The sequence below is a fragment of the Salminus brasiliensis genome, chromosome 6 (genome assembly GCF_030463535.1).
Source record: "Salminus brasiliensis chromosome 6, fSalBra1.hap2, whole genome shotgun sequence".
NCBI classification, from domain to species: Eukaryota; Metazoa; Chordata; class Actinopteri; order Characiformes; family Bryconidae; genus Salminus; species Salminus brasiliensis.
The window spans coordinates 37,885,339-37,911,626 of record NC_132883.1 but is presented as its reverse complement, the minus strand read 5'-3'; the positions used below and the strand labels follow the sequence as shown (position 1 = coordinate 37,911,626).

Here is a 26,288-nt window from a genome sequence, read left to right as displayed (position 1 = left end):
GTTCTATTTTTTCCCTCTCATTATTGGCTGCCTATGAGCACAGTGTGTTTCATGGTCTTGCTGCGGCGCAACCGGTTTGGAGCAGCGCTCGCATGGCCATTTTTATCAGGATGACTATTTTCGTGACGCTACTCTCTCTCTCCGTGCGCCCCTTCTTCTCCCATCTGAAAAAAGCCATGTGCCTTAACGAGCCCTCGGCCGTCCCGTTTCCCAGCTATAAAAACACGGGGCTGCGCTGAAGATGCTTGGAGGATGTGGTTATTATTGCACCGCGGCCCGGGCCACTTTCAGTAAATGATGCTCCAAACATAGCCCGAAAGGAATGACTTGGGCTTCTGCTCATCATTCCTCATTTGCACAAGCCCATGAGTCAGCCCTGGTGATATTATTTGTTCCAGAGAAAACACCAACTCTCTCTCTTTCTCTCTCTGTCTGTCTCTCGCTCTCTCTTTTGGTCTCTCTCACCCGGCCTCTGCGCAATACTCGTCCCGGGCAAGTAATTCAAAAAACATGGCCATAATTTGCTATGACATGTTTCATTTCGGAGCTCCGATCAGATAGGCATCTCTATTGCATTCGTCCTCTGGACAGAAGAAAAGTGGGGCTATTTGGGCAGAATGGGAAATCGGTTTAGCATGGGCCAAAAACACGGCTGGGACGGTCTGAACGGCAACGTTCTGTTTATTCTTCGTTTGCGTCCACCGAGCTCAAACGAGCCGTAGGCCCTCACATGGATGTCAGAGGTGAACTGATTGTCCACAATACCAAGAAGACCACTTTCAAAACTGGAAAGTTCTTACAGCCAAATCGCGTTCGACGTAATTACCGGACAACAGGGTACTTTTTAAAGCTGGATACTATTCATTTTAAACATACCAGAAAAAAGAAAAAAAAGATTCTGGTACACATAAAGATAAGAGGGTAAATACACAGTGTTTTCAACCTAGCGGACCCAGAGTCAGTGGTTGAATTTTATATTTTCATAGAGCTACTAGAGCGCTGCCAACCTAAGCCACAAATATGAGCATTTTCCCTGAAAAGTCAGGCAGGGGGGAAACAAAGCACTTGAGGAAAGAGAGAGGGCAAGAGAGAAACACACAGAGAGAGAGAGAGAGAGAGAGAGAGGTGGGTGTAAAAGCTGCCCAGTGACCCGCTGAGGTTTAATTTGGGTGAGAGTTGAGCGGGAAGCCAGAGGCAAGTCTATATGTGCGCATGCGCACACACAAACACACACACACACACACACACACACACACACACACACACACACAAGGGAAATATCTCTTTGCCCTTCCACCACCTTTGGTAAGGACCATTACTTCCACCCACCCATTGCTCCTGATGGAACAAAAGTCTTATCAACTCATGTCAAAAAAAGACCCTTGGAACATACATTCACACACTTACACATAGCCAGCACAACTAGCACTCAGATGACAAAGAGATACACTCCGCACACCACACACTCTGAGTCATGAAAACATTGCAAAATGAAGATGAAATCAATCCTCTGCATTGTAGCTCTAGAAGTAATACTCCAGAGTTTTTTAAGTTCTGCCACTTACAAACCTACTGGCTCAAAACACTCTTATAATAGAAGGCAACACAAACGTGCCTTAGCAAGGGATATGAACTAGGCCCAACTGATATATAGGTTTTTGGTTATAACCATTAAAATAACAACTAGCAACCTTTTTTTTCATTTCAGCACCACTGGAATTCAAACCCCTGACCTTCTGGCGACCTAAAATGTGGAAACCCCAATAAAATTAAATATTCTCACAAATAAAAAAGGCACCAAAACTGTTACAGGGATCTCTATCTTGGTCTTGGGCTCACATGGCCTCCATACTCAATCCTCGTCCAGGGCAAGTAATTCAAAAAACATGGCCATAATTTGCTATGACATGTTTCATTTTGGAGTCTGAACAGATAGGCATCTCTATGGCATTTGTCCTCTGGTCAGAAGAAAAGTGGAGCCATTGATGACTCTTCGTTTTTTCACTGGTTATGATCATTAAAAATGGCAACAACTAGCAACTATTTTAATAGCAGCATTGCCAGGGATTCAAGCCCTCGACCTTCTGTTGACATGCAAAACCTACCTTGTTTGGAACTTTGCTTGCCTCTGTGGTGATGCACTGTAGCACAAAAGTATAAGTTCCTTTGGGCTCTTTTAGGAGTTCCTCAACTTGAAACTGTGAAGGAACCTCTTAGAGTCCTTTGAGGAACCTTCAAGGAACCTTTTTCTTCTAAAAAAAAAAAAAAACTCAAAGCACCTTAAGAGGTTTCAAATTGAAGAGCATCTAAAAGTTCCATAACTTTTTAATGTTTAATTTTTATTTGTAGGGAAGTCTTCTTTAGGTTTCAGCAGTTTATTAAAGTTTAACAAGTGTGACAGGTTTAAATATAAAACTTTAATAGAAAATGAAAATAAAATGCAATAGGGGCAGATGATTGGTTGACCCCTAAAACCGTTATCGTACCAATGTTTATAACTGTTGGGCTCTATTAGAGAACGGTTAGGAAATGATGAAGTATTTTTTTAACATAATAAGCTAAATTTCCTCAGATTAAATTTCACTTCTTCATTCTGTTTTTACTCTAAACATGCAAAACAAACACTGAAAAAGGCTTGATACGTTCTTTAAAAAGGTTCATCCAAATATCTTTGTTCTACACTACATAAAAATGAACATTTGTGACTTTCCATACAAAGTCTGCCAATCAGTAGTTGACAGAAACTGCAATAATAGTCGACTCTCATTGGGATTCGGTCACTTGTGAATTGACTATTGTTGCTGGCAAGACACAACACTATTACACATCCACACACTACGGCAGAAATGCCACGAGTTCTCTCCAAACTTCAAATTTACTGCCTCTTCCTTACACAATGTTTCCACACACTTCCACAGGCTTGCTTCGTTCAGTATGCATAAAAAAGCTTGTGCATGGACTCTGCTCATAATATTTCATAAGATTCGACCACAATAGATGCCTAGGAGGAAACTGGATGTACACAAACTTAACTTCTGTGTAAGACGGCACTGGAACATACTTGAGCAGGCTCAAGCAACCTTAGACAGATGCTATCAAGTAGATAAACAAATGCCTAATCCTCCGCTGAAAGATGTCCAAGCAGCCCGGATCCCCCCAAAACAAACCCTGAGAGGGAGGAAAAAAAATAGTTCCAAAGACAGCCAGAAGAAGCCCTCCCGAATCAACAGTGGTAAACGGGTGATAATTGCCCTCACTGCTTCAACAGCTGTACAAGCTGATGTTGCTCACAGGGGAAAGAATAGCCCCTTTCAGATGGACTCGCTGTCCCCCGGGCACCCCTTTCAACCCCCCTCCCAATCCCGTCCTGTCAATTGTAAACACATTGCAGCCCGTCCCTTATGTCTTCGTTCCTCGGAGCGTAGAGTTTTTCTTGGCCGAGCATGGGGCAAGCCCGATCGGACAAGAATCGACTGTTTATTATGATGTCTCGCAGTACGTATTCGCACGATGCTGGCTTCGTGTTTTTTGGGGGTTTTTTTTTAGCTCCGCACAGGCCAAGCTCTACAGGACGATCCCTGACAGTACTGGGAATTTTCCAGAAGCTAACTCAAGTAACCTCAGACCGACCCATGCCAGAAGGCCTTGGGGCCGTATCTGAGGTCAATCGCAAGTGTGGCCAAATTGGATTTGCCTCTACCTGCCTCTTACCCCAATGAAAAGGGTAATTAACAGTGTCTGGCTGATTGAAACAATAGCCCCCTAGCGCGACAGATAAGGAACTCCAGCCGGGGGGTGGCCAGACAGAGTTCCTCCACTTCAAAGCCTTTCCCGAAGACCCTGGATGCTATCGGACACTAACCTGATTGGGGATCCAGTTTAGGAGGGCGCAGTCACATAATCGAAAGAGCTGAAACGAAACCAGTTGTGGCCCCCACCGCTGCCGCCGTCCCTCTCAACCCCAAGAACTGATTAGTTCAGAGGGTCTGTCATGACATGGCAAAACGCGAAGCATGACCTCCTCCGATTGGAAACGGACCCGAGATCTGAGGGCAGCAGTAATTGAATCAAGCTTTGTGGGCGCATCGGAAAAGTTTCAGGGGGGAAAAAAAATGGGCAAATCTCGTTATTGATTCTCGACTAAGGAAGTTGGCAAGGTCACTTCCATTAATGGTCTTCTTGCATGCTGCTAGCTGTTAGCGGCTCTGCGCTGCGGGGCTGGAGTGCTCCGTCGCTGACGTTGGAGGCCATGGAGCAACAAGGGATTTTTCTTCGGAAAGGAAACAACTTACACGCACTTGAATTAGCCCGATGACAGGTAACAATCCGCAGTCGCGGCCCACCAGTACGACGATGAGCTCATCCCAGTAGTTGGATACTATCATGCCTCGTGGACAGGGGAGTGAATTCCCTTATCCCATCTACAAACCTCATGAAATGCCGCGAACTGTGCAGTGAATCACAGACACTTCCTAAATTAGCATCTCCGAACTAGGAATTGTGGTATGTGTGGAGCTAAAAGCGCCAGCGTTCTTTCGTTAAGATTTCATATCCATCATTTTCTGGTAACAGATTATTTATTATTTGGAAACACACATCAACAACAAAATCTAGCTGAACCTGTACCGAGTCAAGGAACCAACGCCTTGAAGGTTCTGGAATCGAACGCATCTGAAGCTACATTGAATCGTCAAGAGTTCGAGATCGCTTGATTGTGTGGAGGTTACGAATTTCTCATAGAAATGAACACGCATACGCACAAGAACACACACAGATGTGCCCCTCTGACAGAAGTTGGCAGCGGCTTGGCTGGAAGTGAGGTCGTCATTCTAAACCAATAAGCCATTAGCAGACACCTGCGGGCCTGAAAATAAACAGGTCGTATTAGCACGCTCTCTCTCCACTGAAACGCTTGACTCGAGGCCTGACACTCACAGCTAGAAACAACAATCCTATTTATGTACTTTCATAGTGTGAACACCCCGTTTCAGCACCACACAAGGCAGGCGCACACACACAGGAGCTGGTAATCCTGTCTTTGTGGGCCCCTTTCCATTGACTTCAGTATGGTTGTAGCTAACCGCTACAGTGCAACAGTACTTTCTGCTGTACTTTCACCCACATTCTGACCTCATACCACTCTGTCCACATTCAATTGGAAGAAATAACCAAAAAGATGGTATTGTTGTGCAGCTCGGTAAGACTGGACAAAAAGGGAGAGTGCAGTAATTCGACCTCTCTCTACATACGCACACACACCTACGTCCACACACTCCTGCCGAGTACACATCCCCACACTGAACGCTCCTTTGATCTGGGAACACCTCGTCATTGTACTGGCTAGGAGGATCAAACGTCCAATGAAATGTTTGGAAGTGTTTGAGAGCGAGAGAGAGAGAGAGAGAGAGACGCCATGACAGGTGAAAATGTAATCGCCCACACTTCTACACCTCTACAGCCGTTTCTCGCTCTCACTGTCTTCTCTCTGTTTCTCTCCCTCTCTCTCTCTTTACCTCACTCGCTTGCTCACTCTCGCTCACACATTTTCTCATTCAGTGCTAGTCCCTCTTACCCTCTCACACATACACACACTGACACACACTATTCCTTTTTCGAAGTCCTTTTCATATTGTATAAGCACTACACCAGGGGCTTCTAAGGTGAGTCATGGGGACCCTCACACAATGCAGTTCCAGCATAACCAGGTTCCGACTGCATATTGTCCATATGGACAATGTTGTACCTCTGACATATGTAAATATGCTTGTTTGCTTTTCCATGGCTACGTCTCAAACAGCCTGAAGATGCTCTCAGTGCATGTCACACACCTACTAGCATCCAACATCTGTTTTTTTTTTTTTTTTTAATTGCCTGTTTATGTCACAGTAATCATGCTTCATATGTCGCTGTATATCAATGTACTGGAAGCATTAGTGCACAATTGAGTCAGAATCTGTAAAAGATTGAAACAATTGACCCCCTCCCTCCCAGGAGTTACACCACTGCCTGATTAATTTCATTAACTAATGAACGAGCATGCACTGGGTCTGGTGTGTTAGAATAGAGAAAACTGGAAAGAAGAATGAAGAGAAGAGGAATGGTCAATGTTTCAAAATATACTGTCTTGAATCATCATATATACGGATATATCTTGATATATCATTATTTGAACAAAATTGGTGAAAACCTGGAACAAAATAAGCTATATTTTGAAAAATGAATCAGAATCCAAAGATAATTAGTCAGTATTTCTTGTGTTAAAATGTTAAAATGACTATTTCAGGATAGTAAGACATAATATTGGAAGATTCAGTCTTACAACATAAAATGCCCAAAAAACAAGCCATCATTTGAGAAAACTTCTCAAAATCCAGAGAAATATGTAAAGTAGTATGATAAGATCGTATGTAAGATAACATTTTGAAAAATGTAATTATTCATGCAACAAAAATAAGCCTTTATTTTGGGAAAACGAGGTTAAAATCCAGAGTTAATTAGTCTCATGTGTTACAAAAAACTAAAATATAATTTTTCCTAAAGCTGGCAGTAATGTGCTTCCTTACGTTTTTTTGTTTTAGGGTAGGATAGAAATGACAAGCAAAAAACCAAACAAACAAACATAAATTTGTTTAATTCTATTTAAATACAAAATAAACAAACAAATAAGAATAATAAAAATAATTTTAAAAACAGCTATTTAATAAATGGCCTCTTTTGGCTTTATTCTGAAACACTCAGCTTTTTGTGTATCATTGTGCATTCCTTTGGCATCAAGAACAGATTTTGCCCGAGTAGTGATTTAAGGTTTTTTTTTTTCCAAACTAATATTAAAAACGCTTATTGGAAATCTTTTGACCCTAAGGTGTGCTACACAGCTGGAAGGTTTGAGTGCTGACATCACAACAAAGGAATAAAATCTGAAGGCTATTAGGCAGTATTAGCAAGCTAGCATGAACCTGGAACCTGGTTAGCACTGAATCTGGTTGGTTAATACATTGTTAATATGGTACATTAACGCATGTTGAGAAAGCACACTCGTGGTCGAATGTGGCCTTGCTAGCGTGGCTTAGCCAAAAATCCACTTCACCCTTTCAGGGACAACAGGAAGTATTAGCCTCTGCTGGTTTTCCAGGAATCGGGAGTCAGGCAACACTTTCCTGGGACGTTCCTTTGAAACCTGCTCTTACGTGGAAGGGCAAGTCCACCCAATTCTAAACTCTCAATTCCACCGAGTTATTTTTCACCTCTCTTTTTTGTTGTTACTATAAATGCGCCTCCTATTCCGCCCCCCTGCCTGTGTTACACTACCCCACACACTCTCTTAAACACACTCTCACAGAGACACGCACACACACCCTTGACCTTTACCAGCAGGACTCTTATTTGTCAATGATCTAGACTCCACCTCGGGAGGGGGCCTCTGATCATATTAGCCAAGTTACTTCTTATATATATATTTATATGTGAAAAAAACAATACCGTCTAGCCTCATAACTGTAAGGCGAACAAGTAAAAGTTCACTAGCTCGGCTGCTGCAGATGCAGAGAAAGCCGTGGGGGTCTGCTCCTAATTTCCCGCCCCGAGCTATGTAATCTATGGCCGAGATTAAGGTAAAGGAGTTATTTTTGAGTATTTTATTAAGAGGCGCTTTAGGCGCTGGAAGAAGGGCTTTATTGCTTCTCAAACAGCGAGCCATACAATACAAGACAAACATTTGCTGTTATTTCAGCAAACTCGAGTCAGATGTGGCAGCAGGTCCTTTTTTTTGCGCTGGAGGAACAGAGCATCAAAGGAAAAATCTCTCAAAACAAAACTCTTCCCTTCTGCACAGGTCTTGCCCGGTAGATAAATAGTGAGGTGTCAAAAGAACGCACAGAGAATCCGCCACCTAGTTTTAATTAAACAGCCAAGTGCTGACACGCGTGTTGGGAAGCCACGGAGAGTGTTACCTTTTCCAGCCCATTCACTATTAAGCCTCGAATGACAGTCATTCAGAAACGAGAGCTGTTAATTCAGCAAATATTGAGGGAGGTCTTCAATCGTTTCTTGGATATTGGACTGGTAATGCTAATACAAATGTTCTGAGAAGTCTTTCAGAATCAAGCGCTAGGATCTAGGACAAGCTAACGCCTGTCTATACATGGATTCGGTGAAAAAAGACAACAGTGATATTATGGCCATGGCTGACTGTGAGTGTGAAGAACCTTTAAACTGGTAAAGAATCTTCTCACACATCTCTATTTGCATCTCTACTACGCTTTATTTGGTTCTTTATGAAGCTAAAAGTGGTTCTTCTTGATTTTTTAAGAGTGTAGAGGACAGAGCGGGGACAGTCTGGGACAGTGGTTTCCAACCCTGATCCTTGAGGACCCCCTTCCCTTCACATTTTAGAATTTACCCTGCTCTCAACACACCTGATCCAGCTAATCAGCCAATTAACAAGCACTTCCTGAGTTGCAGGCGGTGTGTTAGAGCAGGAAACTACTACAGTATGAAGGGCAGGGGGTCTTCCAGGAGCGGGGCCGGGAACCACTGGGCTGGGTTAATGTAAAGCCTAAAAGAAGATGCAACACCTGGACAAAGTCCCTGACTTTGATGCTTTCGGCCTTGAGAGTATTAATCATTTATCAATAACTTGGGCCGTAACAGGGATGATGGCAAACAGATTCCACCAAATCTCAGTGTGGACAGATATTCAGCTTCTCTACCCCCCCCCCACCCCCACCCCCCACCCCCCCATCCAAGCTTCACTGCATAGAGGAAAATTAACCGACTCATCTGTCAAACGCATACCTGGGGCTTGGTCCTCGCTACAGATGCAGAAAAGTGAGCAGGGCAACCTGGACTCTAAAACAAACCCAAAGCCAAGCCCTCTGACCCCCTGACATTCCAAATATGTCAGTCAAAAAGCAAAGAATAACAAACAAAAGGTCGCTAAATGACCTCAGGTGGCACGGGGACCGAAAAAGGAGCATGTGACCACGACGCCATGTCGACCCACGCTTCACTAAAACCAATTACTATAAGTGGTGTTCGGCCTTTGGCATCACAATAAGGCAAATATTTGCTAAGCAGTCAGTGCCGTTTTGAGACTCTTCTCATTTCTGCCTTCAGCGTTTTTAATCAACTTGAATTGTTGCATGTGTGTACATTCGGACTGTGCCAATACGCAAGCGTATTTTTCATACGCTGACAAAAAATGCAAGGTTGTTTAAACAGTGCTAAATTAAATTTCATACTTTTTTGGTAAATTATGAATTTCGTCACTTGTGCCACTTGAAATGGCAACTTTGCAGGTGAGAGAAAATAACGTCTTAACTTTCAATGGAAGTCAATGTAAAAAAAGGCTTTATTGCATGTCGTTTTTTGGAGGTTCTTGCATGATTACTTGCTATATAAAAGTGTGTATTTATGGAAGACTATTAGAGGGGAGTATTGTTAGGCTATGTGACATAGGATACATAAGAATTTTATTACAACTGACAACCTGTCATAACACTTTCTGAGGTAAAATGACATCAAAATTGTCATCAAAAAGCAGCCTGTATGACTAGCTGGAACAATCCTTTATAAATGTTTATGAAGGTCAACCCCTCAGACAGCGTAGAGAGTGTTCTATTACCGAAGAACATCCCCTGCCAGTTTGCACAGAAGTCCCTGTAGTTCCTGAATAATACACCTTAGTGTGTAATAAGCCTTTGTGCATTAAGCTGTTAATGTCACTAAGTATGGAAAGCTTATGTAAGTCTCCTGTAGCCATAACAATAAAGTATTATTATTAATAAAAAAAAAAATGTATTTTGTTTATGATATGACATAATACAATATTTCCGTGATTTTTCAAGCAGTTTTGTAAAGATTCATCACACACCTTTTGCACGGTTCATAAGCCTCTGAACCGCTACGAGCAGTGTCTGAGACGTTGACTGACAGAGCCGTCTTCAGGAGGAAAACATTTGTTTCGCATAACTTATTCCCAATTAAAACTTTAATTGACGTCTTCAAAAAACCTCAGCGACATTTGCAAATGGTCAGCTCAGGAACGGACGAAAACCCACACAGGCTGGCATTCTAACCGCTCATAAAACACAACTCCGAAACCGGATCTTCATTTTATGTTTAGCTGTAGGATGTGGCTTGACTTCATGGAGGCATGGAGAGAGAGAGAGAGAGCGAGTACAAAAGTCACAAAGTACTCCACTGTGTGTGCCTGTGTGTACGTATATGAATGACAGCCCTGCCAGGCCTCTGAGTATGGTCTCAACACACTCAATTACAACAAGCTGCCATGCACTAGGCCATCGCACTGAGGATCTGATGCACAAGGCTTCATTGACAAGAGAAAAAAAAAAAAAAACAGCAGGAAATGTGGGAGAGGAGAGAGTACATCATATAGGTTCACTGCTAATGATGAGTTGAGCTAAGTGATTCCTAGAGCACTTTCAAACAATGTTCTCACAGAGAAAAGTCTCAGGAACTGCCTGAAAAAGACCTCTGTGGCCACCCCTGCTGCAGAAATGTGACTCACTTTGCTTGATTAATAAACCACCTGTTGAATATGTGTACTATATCCATCCAACCATCCATTCATCTTCGTATCCACTTCTTCCTGGTCAGGGCCACGCTGGGTCCAGGGCCCTACCTGGAATCATTGGGTGCAAGGCAGGAATGACCTCCTTGGACAAAGCGCCAGTCCATCGCAGGGTATGTGTCCTACATCCTATCCTGTCCTACAAACCTATCAGAAATCATTGGACACAAGGCAGTGGGGAAACCCACCCTGGGAAAGGTGCCTGTCCATTGCAGAGTATATGTGTTCAACATTCATCCATTCATATACTTATCCAGTTCTTCCTGGTCAGGGCCCTGTCATTAGGAGCGAGGCAGTGAATACCCCCCCTAGTAAGGGCACCATCTGCCCATTCTTCCATAAATGCTATTCCTAGCTATCCTACAAAAACCACAAAGACATGGATGTAAACTCAGTGCAACTGCAAAGTGTTTGAAAATGCAGGTGCAATTCCTGCTATGTCGCAATTGAGGCACGTGCCGCCTGACTAGCCGAGGACTCTAACAAGGCTGACTAGCTGTGCCCTCTGCAGTCCACTGAGGCAGGGCAAACAGTGGCACTTTGGGAAGCATCTTTGTGAACGGGAGTTAATGATTATCTCCAGAGCCACGGTGGGCAGCCAGCACAGCGCTAAGGCATCCCGTTCCCCTTTGTGGAGGACGCTAATCTTCCTCGCGCGAGGCTCTCCTCAGGGGACCTCCCAGCTGATAATGTCATAGAGTCCGAGTGTGTAACAGAGCAATTTGTTTTGCTCCCAAAGCTCGGGCCAACTCTCTCCCTCCCATGTGCACACTCCGGACCGCTGGAGAGGAATGAGGGTGTATCGATTAGCGGCTTTTGACAGGCCGGAGCAGTGACAACTAAATGGGGCGAGGATTTTGCTCTGAATCTTTATTTGCAGGGGTAGATGGGGTACCCAATCAGGGGTGTTGCCAGGGATTGTTTTTAGGCCTCCACAACTCTGCAGTACCAATGTGAAGACCATCCTAGCAGAATAGCCAAGAACGTGGTCCATCTGTTGTGGTGGAGAATGTGGATTGGGTAGAAGGTGGCTAACACATTGTGCATAGTAACAGAACCTACATAGTGAACTCATAAGGTAGGTGAACCTCATAAAGTGGCCAATGATTGGGAGTACAAGGTAGGCGTTCCCAGTTACATGGACAACGATGTACACAGGCTAAAGAACGACGGCCTTTATACGAGTACATAGAGACAACGACAAAACCAGACAGCAGAGGGTCTGAGAAATAATACTAGTCAGTGGTTCGACTCTGGCCTACTTGCACTAGCATACGGATAGGTTTTCCAAGTAGAGAACAAAGGACTTCTGTGAGCCGCTGAGGATAAGAGCGTCTGCCAAATGCCGTAAATGTAAATGTAAATGGTTTACCAAAGTCTATCACAACTTTACTTCCGTCCGGCGCTTAGGAGGGGCTTGGCTTCTCTGAATGGATATGTGAGGCTGGGGGAGCTGGGTTCGGGTTAGTAGTCAAAGTCGTTCCGCTGGGCTCTTTTGTTGCTGTGCTTCGTTCTATCCACCTTTGGGGATGACACTGAAGTAAGGGGAACGCTGTCTGGGGGGGGGGGTCTTAAAAGACTAAGAAATAACTATAATGGACTTCTGCTACAAACTTCCACAAGCTCACTGTGTGACCATAACCCCCGCCCCCTCCATTCCTGCCCCCCAACCTTGTCCTCCCTCCCCCTCCTCCTCCACCTCCTCCTTTCCATTCCTTCACCCCCCTCCCACCCCACCCTTCTCCAGTCCTCCTCTCATCTCCTTTTCAACAAGAGCAGTTTGTCAGGGTCAGAAAGCAATTCAAAACCCCTATTAATGAGCAAGGGAGAGAAAAGTGAGGTATGGGAGGAGGAAAAGGAGGAGGGAGGAGGAGGAGGAGGAGAAGAGGGGGGGCGGGAGGTGGGACGGAGGGGTGGCGGGGGTGTCTGCCATCAAAGCCGACGAGAAAAGAAGGCCAGGTGGTTGTGGGAAATCGCGGCCTTTTTCGGCGGGGACGGAATCTTCGTCCGTAATTAGCAGGCTGGATTGGGGCCCTGGAGGATAGCCCCTCGGAGGCTAACAATTTGCACTTCTACAGGAGCCGCTGGAGGGACGAGAGAAAGGAGAGGAAAAGGGAAACTATGGCATCTTTTATCGGCGAGGACAAAGCTGCCGCATCCTTTCAAAGGCCTCCGCTGAGGCTTCCAGAGCGGAGGAAGAGCGAGTGAAATAAGGGGGTTCGGGGGGAAGAAAGAAAGCAGGAAAAAAAAAAACAAGAAAAGGAATTGAAGAAGTGGACAGCAGTCGGAAAAGGGGCACGGATGCCAACATGCAGTTCACAGAGCAAAAGCAGAGAGGAGGAAGCAACAGTGGAGAGAGAGAGAAAGAGAGAGAGAGAGAGAGTGTGTGTGTGTGTGTGTGTGTACGGGTTGTAGAAGTAGAAGGGTTCTGACATACAGCCAACCTACAGACACCCCTAGAATTCAACAGGCCTTTTTAGCTAATGCCACCAGTCACAATCGCTAAAGCCCCTACTTTGAAGTGGGCAAAATGGCAGCAGTGCTGGCACAGCCATCGCTCGTATGAAACTCAATGTGTTCCTCTGTTTGCATGTTATCAGATGCAACACCGTGATGCCATTAAAGGAATCAGAAAGGCGATTGAGGTCCTTTTGATTTTAAAACTGATTATGTGGCCAAATTATGTTGTATTATGCTGCGTTCACTGTTTGCTTATCCATTATATTAACCCCATCATATTTACTGTACACTTATTAGTCAGTCATTCATTAAGCTTTAAGCTTCATCATTCAGTAACTATTAAGAATTATTGGCAAGCTACTATTTATGAAAAAACAAAGGCTAAGAATTAACGTGTGTACCCGCATGCAGGGCCTTTGAGGTTGATGGGATTAACCCCATAAACCTGCATGTGGGTCCACTCTTCAAGTCCTCATTCTCGTTACCTACATATCTCTGCATAATGCAAAAAACATTTTTTTCACTTTTTGACATATTTTGAATCTGGCAGTTATTCTTGACACTGTGTCAGAATTTTATAATGAATGGTCCAATAGAAATGCTCCAAAACGACTTGGAATAAAGTCTTTTTACACTGACTTCCATCTAATGTTAAAAAGGTCTCTTTTCTTCTCCGGTTATTTGAATAATAACTCTTAAGATTAATAACTGAACACCAGGCCTAGAACACAAAGAGAAGAAATCATTATGCTGGGCAAAAATGCTGGTCAGTGTGCACCCACGGGCCGGATGGCCAGCTGAGGTGGTGAAACATCCAGAGGTCAGATGGATCACAGATAAGAGCTCCTCGGCTCGAGCGGCCTGATGGGCCGAAGAGCCCGCCCCCCCCCCAGCACAGAATGCCATTTGTTGTCCATCACTCAGAAGCTCTGGTCTGAGCGCTGGTGCTGCGCTGAAAGGCGCATTCACACGGGATTGCACCCTGGATGTTTTTGCAATTCAATATTTTCACGCGAAGCCTCATCATTACCGTGGAACCGGAGCCTCGCTCCTTTCAATGAGCAGGCAAATCACACAGTGAGACTGAAGCTAATAGCCCCATCTTGAAATGCTTTGCTGACATCCTGAAAAAAAAACACTTCTCAGTGTTTCAGTGTTTCAATAACAATCTGACTACAAGTTTTAAGGGTTTTTTTGCAGAAAACACCCACATGGCACAACATTTAAAAGTTCAAATGAATTGAAATATATAAGATATATACAAATATAATATATATATATATATATATATATATATATATATATATATATATATATATATATCTGTTAACTTTAATTGGAAATGTTATTAAAATTATATTAAATAAAATAAAAAAAAATTGTATGATCGTGATAATATACATATCAGTCATATATATATATATATATATATATACATACATTTTTCACTTTTACATAATTTGGGTATTGTGTCCAAATTTCCAAGTGATGAATGGATCAATAGAAATGCTTCAAAAATCTTCCCACTAAAAATGAAAAAGTTACCGCTATATATATATATATATATATATATATATATATATATATATATATATATATATATATATATAATAAAAAAGGGCCATATATACATAATGTATATATATATACACCTTTTTTTACAATATCATCAACCTGGGCTGAGATCTGAGGTGGTAATGAATTGTTAAGGACATCAGTCCTCTAAGTGGTTGAAGAAAATGCCGGCAGCTTGAGGTTTTCTATATTTTTCCACTAAGCCACACTGTAGTTAATGAAATTTAACACACCAATAGCGCCGGCCCCTCTCGGGAGAGCGGGCGCTTCATAATCAACGTGCTGCTGCCTTCATTTTGTATGAAAATAAATTGCAGCTGTGGAGATGGGCTAATTGTGCTGCAACGTGGCAAAAAAGAAACATAGCCATTGCCATAATTAAGCCAATTTTCATAGACAGCACTAGTTGAAGAGGTGGTGAAATAAGCGGGAGCATTCATGGGGGAACGGTTCCCCTCAGCCCCTCAGCCCCTCCAACAACCCCCCCTCCCTTTACTCCTTCAGTTATATTTTCAGAAAAAAGAAAGTGCAGCATTGAGCAAACAGAGGCTGGCCGGGCCTGCCAAAGTCAGTGGATAATGATGGGTCAATTACTGCGAATCTCAACATATCCTGACCGCACTGTCCGCTTGTGAAATGATGACGACTGGGCTGACAGTCAACATGAAAGACACCTTCATCAAAGTCCAATCGACGCTCCATCTCTGAAGGAGAAAACAAGACTCTACGTAAACCACACACACACACACACACACACACACTCTCTCTCTCGACTGGTGCTATTATAATGTTTCGGCCCATCTCGTGATGGTACGCACACGTCTTTTTCTTAATGACAAAAGATAGAGGAGAGGAGATGAGAGAAGGAGATAACTGTGCGAGTCGGGGCCTTTGAAAGCCCAATCTGTGAGGGACTTTAAAGCGCTTTCTCTGGAGATGCTGTCCCTGTTGGGAGCGAAATTCACTGTCTTATCACCAAAGGATGCAACATCAAAGCCTGAAGAAGTCATGTCTGTCCAAGCAGCCCATGGGCCAGGGAGGATACTGACTCACTCAGAGGGGAATTACCGTATGGCCTATGTGTGTGTGAGTATGTGAACGTTTGTCTTGGTTTTCATACATTTTCCAGACATTTCCCTGACTTTGTAGGACAGCTTGTAACCTACTGGTACCTTGTTCAATTTTTTCAATCTGAGAATGAATACAGATTACTGAGATTAATGTTAGACTTATGTTTAGGGTCAGATGTGGACAGATGACCCCATGTCCTGACATTGTATAAAAACAAGTGTGTATGTGTGTGTGTGTGTGTGTGCGTGCTGTGTCCAGGCTAAACAGCAGCTGTAAACATCCCAGCAGATGCCAAAACCACCAGCCTAGACGGTTGCCTTGTGGGAAATGTGTTTGCCTGCCCGCAAGAGTGGCACTGCTATTGAACGCCATACATCTACATGCACAGAGAGTTACAGACCATTTTAGGGATTGGTATGTGGACAGAGGTTGAGGGAGTGGTGCGGACCAATGTAAAGCTACACTGACATGAAACGAATGAGTACAGCCTCTTTACATGCATGTAAACAAATCAGGAGCACCAGCATTTTTGCATGAACTCTTGACTTCAGTTTGGTTTAGCTAGGAGCCACCAAATGGAGGACTGCAGGCTACTTGGTGGAAGCTTTTCTTGTTACTGAGAAAGATCAGAAACTTACTGGTAATCCTCAAATTGTTTGTAGAGCCCAACTGTGATTGTTCAGCCTAGAAACCATTAAAGACAGAAAGGAACAAGACGCTAACCTGAGAGTCTGTAATTTAAGTCGTTTGAACGTTTATTATAAGCCTATTCTGAACAATGAGAAGTCAAGTTTATTGGAGGTTGTTGTGTTTGTTTGATAAAAAAGCTTGAAAACTACAGTTTCCAATGATTTCATTTTGTATGACAGAAAGCAGTCCTAGTACTAGTAATGTACTATAAAAGGGTCTAAGAACTAACTCAACATCATTCAAATAAAAAAAGGTCTTTTTGTCCCAGGTCTGCAGTAGTGAATAATGAAAGGAGTAGATATGTTGACCTACACCACATTAGACCACAGGATGTGTGCAGTTCATGCATGCAAATATAGTGTGTACTGAATGTGCAGGCAAATATATATGTATGTATATGTGTATGTATACATATATGTATATATATATATATATATATATATATATATATATATATATATATATATATATACATATATATATGACATATAACATTAATTAACATAAATAAAATTCAGTGGAAATACTGAGATATTTTCAGCCCAGCAAATTAGGCCTGAGGCGTGCCATTGCCATTAATTTTCAACTGATAACTGTATCAAATTTCCAAGGTTTATAAATTCTCAGACTCTACAAACCTTCTGCTTACACCCAGTGACCACGGGCACCTCTACGCGACTGTCTAAAGATCTGAAAACCAAAGTAATCAGTGGCCACTGTTTTAAGCTTTCCATTTCTAAGAAGATTATTAAGAAATGGCAGTTCAGGGGAACTGAAGATTATAGGACACTATATGAAGGTTGAGTCAAGAGGGAGGTGCACTGTTCCATTGTGCAGTGTTGCCTGCACACACATAATCGTCCTGCAAGAGTCACAGGAAGGAAAGCTTAGATGTGACCTAGTCATAAAGCTCATTGTTTGAAGTAGCTGTGCTTCAGGATTCGCAGAAAATATTGTGCTTTATGTCTGATAAGCTTCAGAGGCGTACAGAGGTGTTTTACTATTGTAAAGTGTATATATAAATATAGGTGCGTGTATATGTGTGAAATAGATTGGGCATGCCTGGTCAAATTACAAAATACACATCATCAAAAAAATAAATACACATCATCCACCATGTCCAATGAAAAACATGTATCTCCATTTTTGTGTGTTTTTGTGGTTTGAACCTTGTAGCTGCTCTGTACACTATGTAAATAATTCTGGATAAATAGACCAATAGAAATGCTTTAAATTACTTGGATAAACTCTTATGTTACATTGGCTTCCATTCAAAGCCTTTTCCTATAAAGTCACCATTTTGGACATATATTATATTTCATTGAATTTTAAAATAATTCTATTTCGTTCATTTTGATATTTGTTTCACAATGTAAAGGGCATCTGCCCTGTTTAAATAATGTTAAATAAATAAAAACTGAACGAAAAAATAGAGATAAGTTTTATTTCGGAAGGTAACAAAATGCAAGTACAGGAAATTCTTGAGATGTAACAGTACAAAGTTCATTTTCCAATGTAAACATTCCCTTACATGAAAAAACACTTCAATAAGTGTAACTCTTCTGCACTTCTGCACCCATACTAATGTGTGCTCACATTTCCTTAACATTTACCTTAGGTTTATAATTCCCACCCCTAAAACACACCTTTTTATTTAACCTAAATTACATTACATCAATCTAAACCACTCAGGTTCTCTTGCTTGTCTTCAACAATGTTAATTAGGCTCGAAAGCACGAACGCTGCCAAGCTGAGGTGCCTACAAACGCTGAATGGAAAGTTTACTTGCACTTTCAGGGGCTGGAGTTACGACATCGAGACGTTTTACGGCCTAAAATTAGAAGCACTGAACACATGATTCTGGGTTAATTATTTCTCGGTGTGCCCCAACTACAGTTAGTCAAGTTCTACCCTGTGGGCACGCACTGCCAGCTTTTTTTTTTCCACACAAGGCGCTGACGTCACAAACTTCAGCCAATGGGTTTTGCTCCTGGAGGTGTGAATGAAGGCTTTTGAAACTAGGCCCTCGCCACAGATCTGAAATCTGTACCGCTCTGTAGTAAATATCTGAAGATAATAAATTAGGGTATGTTTTAGAGCAGTGTTCGGTGGCGGGATGTGAGGAGAGGTATTTCTCAGTGGCCCGTATATTGTTCATATACATGGATAGCACACATTTGCAAACTGAACGGCATGCTTATTATATGTAAGCTAACTTTCTGGCAGGGCTTTTTTTGCTGGAGGAGCATCGCACACATAAAAAGGAAATGATGCATCTCAAGAGTCCTAGAAAATGTAGGCTGAGCAGGGCTGAAAAACAAACAAACCAAAACCCCGTCAACTGCAACCAGGGACTAAAGTAGCTCACATTACAAGAGGTCAATAACCATATTGGGACCTTCATCAACATTCATCGAATTACACTGCTGATTTTTTTACAGCTAACATCTCTAACCTACTGTTGGGAGTTTGAAGGCAAATCTCGAGCAATGCTTGGATTTTAGATCCCAAAACCTTCTGAGAAATAGTGGCGTGGTTGTAAGTGAGTTGCAGATAAATGGCGCTCGCCGAAGCACCTTTGGAAGGAGAAAAAAAATAAAAGCGTGGAGCCCGACCCCCTTCCATGGCCGAGGAGCTGCAGACAGCGTAGGCTGTAACATGATAAGCTCCTCTTGCTCTCAGACATGGCTTTAACTGTTTTGTAATGGCTGTCTTCCCTCGGCTGCCTTCGGCACCCTGCTCCGCTCCGCAGCACGGGGGCCTGTCTTTATAAATTCATGTCTTTCTTTAAAAAAAAATCAAGAGCAAGGACCAAACATCTCCTCGGTTAGTTTTTCCTTCTTTTTTATGGGGTGGGGGGGTGGGGGGTGCAGTGGTTGTAGGTGATATTCAACTAATCTTTAAGGCATGTACATATAACTGCCAAAACATTGCCTGAACCTCATCCTGAAAGTGTGGGCCCACGATTTCATTTCTTACCCTAATATTCACACAACCTGCAGAAATACCATCACTGCTGTTACTAAAAACCACGCGTCTATAAAATGGTCATTTCACAAGATTTGGAAAAAAAAATGTGCCAAACGTAACAAGGATTTTATTTTAAGGATTTAAAATAATAATAATAATAATAATAATAATAATAAAAATTACAATAATACAATTAATAATAATAATAGCAATCTTAGCAAGTCTTGAGATGAATAACCAGTCTACAATTCAAAGGGTTAAAAGGTTAGCATTGGCAACTATAGGAATGTAGCCCCATCAGTTCCAGGTTTAATATCCAGTAGCTACAAAACTACAATAACTCATTTGGTAATGACTATGGAATTAATAGGAATTAACGTGAGACAGAAAAAAAAAAAAAAACAGGTCTGGGGGGATTGAGGGGGCTTTAAGGAACATGTTGCCCACTGAAAACAAGAAGCTGAAGCCATCCTCCACCTGGTGATTTTGTAAAAAGGTGTGTCAAGCCAAGCACAGCGAGAGCCGCGGAGGCGTCAAGTGAAGTGGTAAAGCAGTGGAGGGTGAGGATTGTGGGCGAGGGCAAGTTTTGTGGTGTTTCGCTTTCCTGGAACAACTTGGAGAGGTGGGCTAGGCTCAGGTGGGCAGGCCACCTTGGCTGGCTCTGGAGCACCCTGACCCCCCCCTCCCCCCTTTCACTTAATTCACATTCACACGGAGTTAACCCATGAAGCTATAAAGGGCAGGTATGTCACACTAAAGCTTGTATCTCCATTTTTAGATGTCATTTGAATGTTTTGGATTTTTTTTCCATCTCCTGTAACGTTGCCATTTTGAAGATAAGACAAGGTTGTAACATGAGTAAGACATAAGACTTGGTTTCATACTAGTTCTGATGTTAATATCCTACTGAAAAATAAGGCTAGAGTTTAAGGGTTAACCCCAAAGGTCTAGAAGTCAGTCCAGACTTCTTTAGTCTCACCAGGGCTGAAGATCAGTGCTGTAGTGATTACGGAATAAAGTACGGAATATCATTTTGCAAAAGCTATGTTTCTAGCTAAGTTATAGGATTTATAACTGAACAATCAAGCTAGGGTTCAAGGGGTTAACCAAGCACGGCGCACGGCCAAAAAGCTCGCAAGCTGCACACCTCCTTCCAGTGTGGAGGGACGCACGTGTGTGTGGAAAGCATTTCCTACACGCTGAGTCGCTTGTTACGATATCAAAAGCAAATTAAAATTCCTCTTTCCGAAGGTTCTCGTAACATTTAACGTGAATCAGTTCCTCGGTACTTTGGTTTTTGTTGGCACACAGAAAACACTTACGCACACCTGCGTATGGTGGAAGTCATTTTCATGGGCTTGTAGTCATACACACCCCAACACAACACACATACACACGCAGGCGGTCATTAGACCGGTTTATCACCTTCCTGGCCGGTCATACGAAAGTGGCACTTAGACTGGCTTTTGACAGTATCTTCTTATCAAAGACAAACCTACACCTCTGAGATTATGTGAGGTGAGATGGTGAGGGGGAGTTATACAGCCCCCTAATGACCTGCGAGCCATTAGCCCGTCCTCGGTCCCCTGAGGGAGAAGGACGGAAGAGAGAAAAAAAAAATAATAAATACATTCTCAACATACAAACCCAGCCGCCATGACCGTGGAAGCCCAAACGTCAGCCATTTTGATTGTGTAAATCCAGTTGCCGGTGGTGACGGCCCTAAGCCTTCTAGCAGGCCCCTGCACACGGTTCCCATCACTGTTTTACAGTGTTATGGCTTGATTTTATTACATCTGTCAAAACATCATAGCCTGCACAAGAACCTTGTGATTTGTGATCCATATTTTTCTCTTCAAAGAGGGCATCAAAATGAAAACAGCTCTGTCGGAGTGGTAATCCAGAAATGTCTCATTAGAAAAAAAAAAAAAATAAAATAAAAAAAAATATATATATATATATATAATCATATTACTAATGCAATGAGAGTGGCATTGCTTTGAATTCTCTCCGAATTCTGACAGGGAGGCTTCGGGAGGCTTACAGTGCTTATGTGGTGTGGATATCTTAACATCTTAACATGGCTCCATTCCTGGAAAAATCTGCTGATCAGCAGATCCAGGCTGATACACAACAGTGTATTGATATGAAAACACCGTATTGATATCAGGATCGAGGCGACACACAACAGGGTGCTGATACCATAACAGCACACGCAACACTGACCTTCCCCTTAGAGAACACAGCACTTCTTTTCTCACATGTGGTTCTAAAGCTGCGTTTCTCCAAAATAGCAACTTTACAGTAAATGAAAAAAACCTTCCTAACGTTCGGTGGATGTACGAACATATGTCAAATGTTGGAGCCTTTCTGTTGGTCCATCCATCGTGGAATTTGGACACCAGGTAAATGACAACTTGTAGATTGAAACGATATCAAAAAGTGAAAAGATGCAAGGTTTTTGTGTGACAGTGATACAGTGTCATTATACAGTAGCTGTGCTGTATGTGATGTATCAGTATGAGCTCAGCCGAACTCCTCACCTCAGTATACAGTACCTGGGCTGTATTCTGTACCACTATGACTGAGACCACTCTCATCCCTTGCTAGGAAAGTGGCCTTTTCCTCTCCAGCTAAGCTCTACACACTCCAGCCACCTTAGCAGGCTGCACACACAGCTACAAAATTAAATCCCCCCCCACCCACCACCCACCACCCCACCCCAGTGCTCAGCTGGACACAAATGGACCCAAGTAAGAGTTAATTCAGCACCGGGTGATCTTCGCCGTGTATCTGCAGGCCACTGGAGTCTGCACAGTCCCACTGTCAATCCTTATCGATGACTTCATGAAATGAACACTGTCGTGCAGACGGCTGGGCTTGAGTCCTTTGCCTGCGTTGCCTATATTTGGAATTCTTTCACAACTGCCTTCAGTCATTTCACGACCTTAAATGATTTTAGCAAGATAAGACGCTCAGCTAAGCAAGAACATTTTTCTCTACGAACTTTATCCGTGTGAAATACAGCGCAAAAGGCGTCTGTTCAGCTGCCTCGCTGCCCTGTTACTCCTCCGAGCTGAGCACATGCAGGCTGGTAGCTCTTCTGGGTTCGACAACTAAACCTAAAAAGCGAACGACGCGGTTAAACCAACAGGCTGTAGGTGAAGTCTGGAGTGTACATGCCTCGCTTTCTCAGTGTGTTCCCTCTGCCTGGGCATGTGAAGCATTAATCGATAGAGATTATTAATCGATAGAGATTATTAATCAATATGAGTCACAGATCTCGCCCAACAGGCCGCTGTTTCCCGAGTTAAGTGTGTTTGAGGCGGTGTGGACTGACCGCTTCAGCAGGCATTTATCTCCTTCAGTCCAGTTCTAATGAAACAGCAGCCGGGCTTTAACACACACTGCGATCCGCCGGGCATACAGTGAGGGAAGAGAGGCAGCCGGGCTGCGGCCAGTAGTCCGGTCTGTTCTGGACCTATAGTAATTACTTAATAATAATAATAATAATAATAATAATAATTTAAAAATAACTAGTAATTATTTTAATGTTCGTTTCTAATTTGTAATTAGATTACTGTATACTAGTACGATTTCAGAGTATTGCGTATTATTAATTGTAAATGTGTTTTGCTTTGTTACAATAATATAATTAGTTTGTAATAATGATAATAATAATAATACGTATTATTATTATTATTATTATTATTATTATTATAATTATCATGATAATTAGTTTTCTTGTTGTTGTTAGAAAACAATTATTATTTTATTTAAAATAATAAGGTAATAGTAATAATAATAATAATAATAATAATAATAATAATGTCGAACTTTTATTTTGAAAATAAAATACATTATAAAACTTTTAAGCACATTTTAAACCTGTGTGTATATTGTACAATTCGTGCAATTACTCACACAGTAAAAATAAACACAATAAAAATTATTTCATATCTAATTTTTTTTTTATCATGTTCGTCGTTTAAAGCTGTTTGTGGTTGTTTCTCAAATTTGCTCTGCGTTCCTAATAAAACCCGCCCGTCCCGAGCAAATGACCCTTCTTGGAGGGCCACGCTTCTTCAGACTCGGCTGATCTGCTGCTGGACTTTTTCCTCTGAAGAGACGCTGGAAAAAGCGGGCAGGTAAACACGAGGAGAGCCATCCTCTGCTCTCCAGCAGCAGGCCTGAGCCTTCGATGCAGCTCGAGACGCGTAGGAAGAGCCGGCAGAGACTCGGACAGAAGTCCCTCACAGGTGTGTGTCCTGTGGGAACAGCCGCAGCTGGCCGGGGAGAGACCAGGCAGGCACGCGGACGGTCCTCAGCTTCTGCAGGCTCACCGCACGCGCTAAAGCAAATGGGCAAAAGCAATGAGGCCCACTGAGTTCATCTGAACCAGGCACGCTAAAACAGCGCGAGCTGCCTGCTGACCCCTTACTGCTGGACTGAGGCCTGGGTGCGTTTGAGTAGTAGAGCTGCACGCGAACACGAATTCAACAGGTAATTATAACTATGGGCACTATTCGGGCTGCATACAGTAATAACACATGCATTAAATAAAATATACAGTTACAGTTTTGAGCATAACTGATTCCTTTAATCATATTTAAAACATTTAGTAGAGCTGGAAATATTCTAAATTATTATTATTGTATTATTATTATTTAATAAGTGAATTTAATATATGTAAACAACCATTTGTAATTGTTGCACTGCTATTTGTCAAATTTGACATTGCAGACGTTAATACAGTATATTATTATTGCAGCTGCACAGTTGCATGCGAGTAATAAAATACAGTTTGCACGCGTCAATAAACCTGCACAGCAATATTAAAGCACTGAAATAAAAACATGACAATTTTTGATCAATCTGATCAATTGCACCACATCACTGTCGTGTAATTCAAATATCACATAGGCTCACAGAGCTAACGCTTAGCATTGCAGTACGTCAAATTCAGCACGTCAAACCCCTGTATGAAATTCACGTGCCAGCAAAGCCACACAACTACAACGTATGCTTGTTTTTTCTGCACGTGGCGTTTTTTTATATATATATATATTTTTTTGATATTAGCGTTGGACAAATTCCTGATTGAAGATCGTGTGAAATAGCTCAGGTACTAAAGAAAGCTCCACAGCACAGTGAACGCAGCATGCAAAACTCAATAATCAAAGTACAGCCCAACCAATTGACCGAGTACAGCAGATTCAGCACAATTAGGCTACATGCGACGACTCACGAACAGGGTGGTAAAAACACACAGGGTACAAAACAGATCCAGAGGCGAATTACAGCCCCTCTTTTTCCCCCTCGTTCTCCCTTCCAAAACGGTCCAGAAAAAGAGATTATTTTTCTTGCATGCATTATTGATCGCCACAGACGGAGGACGAAACCAAGCGGAGCCAAAGCGAGCTCCTAAAATTAGCGAAACGTCCAACGCAAAACAAAAGAAAGCAAAATAAAGGGTAATACAGAGACGCTGCACGCGGATTCGGTCGGATCCTCTCGGTTTGAGGCAGAGCAGCTTTCCCCCCTCAGTGCTGGGCTCCCCTCCTGCATGGCCATGCGCAGTGCTAGAGCGCCCACTATTTCAGCAGCCTGGAATACAGTTTCACAAGACCTGGAAGAGCTCAATAAAAAAAGAGTCGACAACTTTTTCAGTCTAACTTTGCTGCAGCAACGATTCCCCGCGACAGAAGGCTGGAGCTCCAGCGCGGTGCAGGCATGGAGCAGCGGTGCTTTCCCTCTGTTTACTCTCCCACTCTCACCCTCTCTCTCTCTCTCTCTCGCGCTTTCTCTCTCGCGCTTTCTCTCTCGCGCTCGGTCTCTGCTTATCATGACACCCAAGCAGCCCGCCGTGTTCTTCCATCACGCGAGAAACTTCTGACGTTGGGAAGAAATAAAAAGCGGAGCAGGAAAAGTTGCGAAAGTGCGAGACTCCGGTGCTCGTTTTCGGAAAGTGCGACTGAGGAGAACAGCAGAAAATAATATCTTTAAAAACACACACACACACTCACACACACACACACTCACTCTCACACACACACAACAAAGATGGGTCCCGACCAGGAACTAAGTGAACTAAGTGATCAATGAAAATGACCCATTGGCGATGTTCCGCGCGAGGGGAGTGCGGGGAGACACGAGCGAAAGGGGGGCAGAAAGCGAAAGAGTGAAGGGCTAGAGAAGAGGGGGACCTACTTTTGGCCAGTTTTCTCGCCCTCGCCTTGGACCTCATCTCGTCGTCGGCTCGTAGATTCCTCTCGTCCTCCTCGAGCTCAGAAGCAGCACCAGCACTGTCTTCATCTCACGAGCATTGTCAGTTCGGACACCTTCGCACATGCGCACAGGCCATTCAATCTGACACCCTCGTCAGGGCCCAAAAAACTTTCCAATGTATTCATCATCATCACTTTTTTTTGTCCTATCGTCTCTCCTTTAGATCACTTATCTCTTTCCCTCCTCCTCCTCCCTCCCTCGCTCCGCACCATCTCGGACCCCCCCCCCCCCCACACACACACACACACACACCTCCCCTCCTCCTCCCCCTCCTCCTCCTCCTCCCCTCCTCCGCCTCTCGGCTGCTTTAAGAGGAATAAGGGGTATGTTTGAGCGCAGCGGCGCTGGACGGAGAAAGCTCGGCCGGGGTCAAGGTCGCATCCCTCAGTGAGGGGACTGGAGCACTGCCCCTCACTCAGCAGGGCAGCAAGGTACTGTGTGCAATAGCATATTAATTATTATTATTATTAATATTATGATTATTACTGTTGTTGTTATCCTTATTGTCATTAATAATATTTATATTATTAATAATAGCGTTTAGCTATTGCATTTAGTTTTTGTTTGTTAATAATATTTATATAATTATCTCTATTATTATTGTTGTTATTATTAGTGTTATTGCTGTTATTATTAATAATAT

General features: G+C 42.8%; 1 protein-coding gene across 7 annotated transcripts in view; it reads right to left on the bottom strand.

The window, feature by feature from the left end:
* Positions 1-25,824, bottom strand: part of prdm16 (PR domain containing 16) — a 248,700-nt gene extending 222,876 nt beyond the window's left edge. For 6 of the 7 annotated variants that reach the window (XM_072682297.1, XM_072682298.1, XM_072682299.1 and 3 more), the window contains exon 1: positions 25,568-25,824. In XM_072682297.1, coding sequence (XP_072538398.1) covers positions 25,568-25,604 — 37 coding nt within the window. In that variant the 5' untranslated portion in view covers positions 25,605-25,824. The remainder of the gene's footprint in view (positions 1-25,567) is intronic. The other variant, XM_072682302.1, reaches the window with a different exon arrangement.
* Positions 25,825-26,288: the final 464 nt, after the last annotated feature.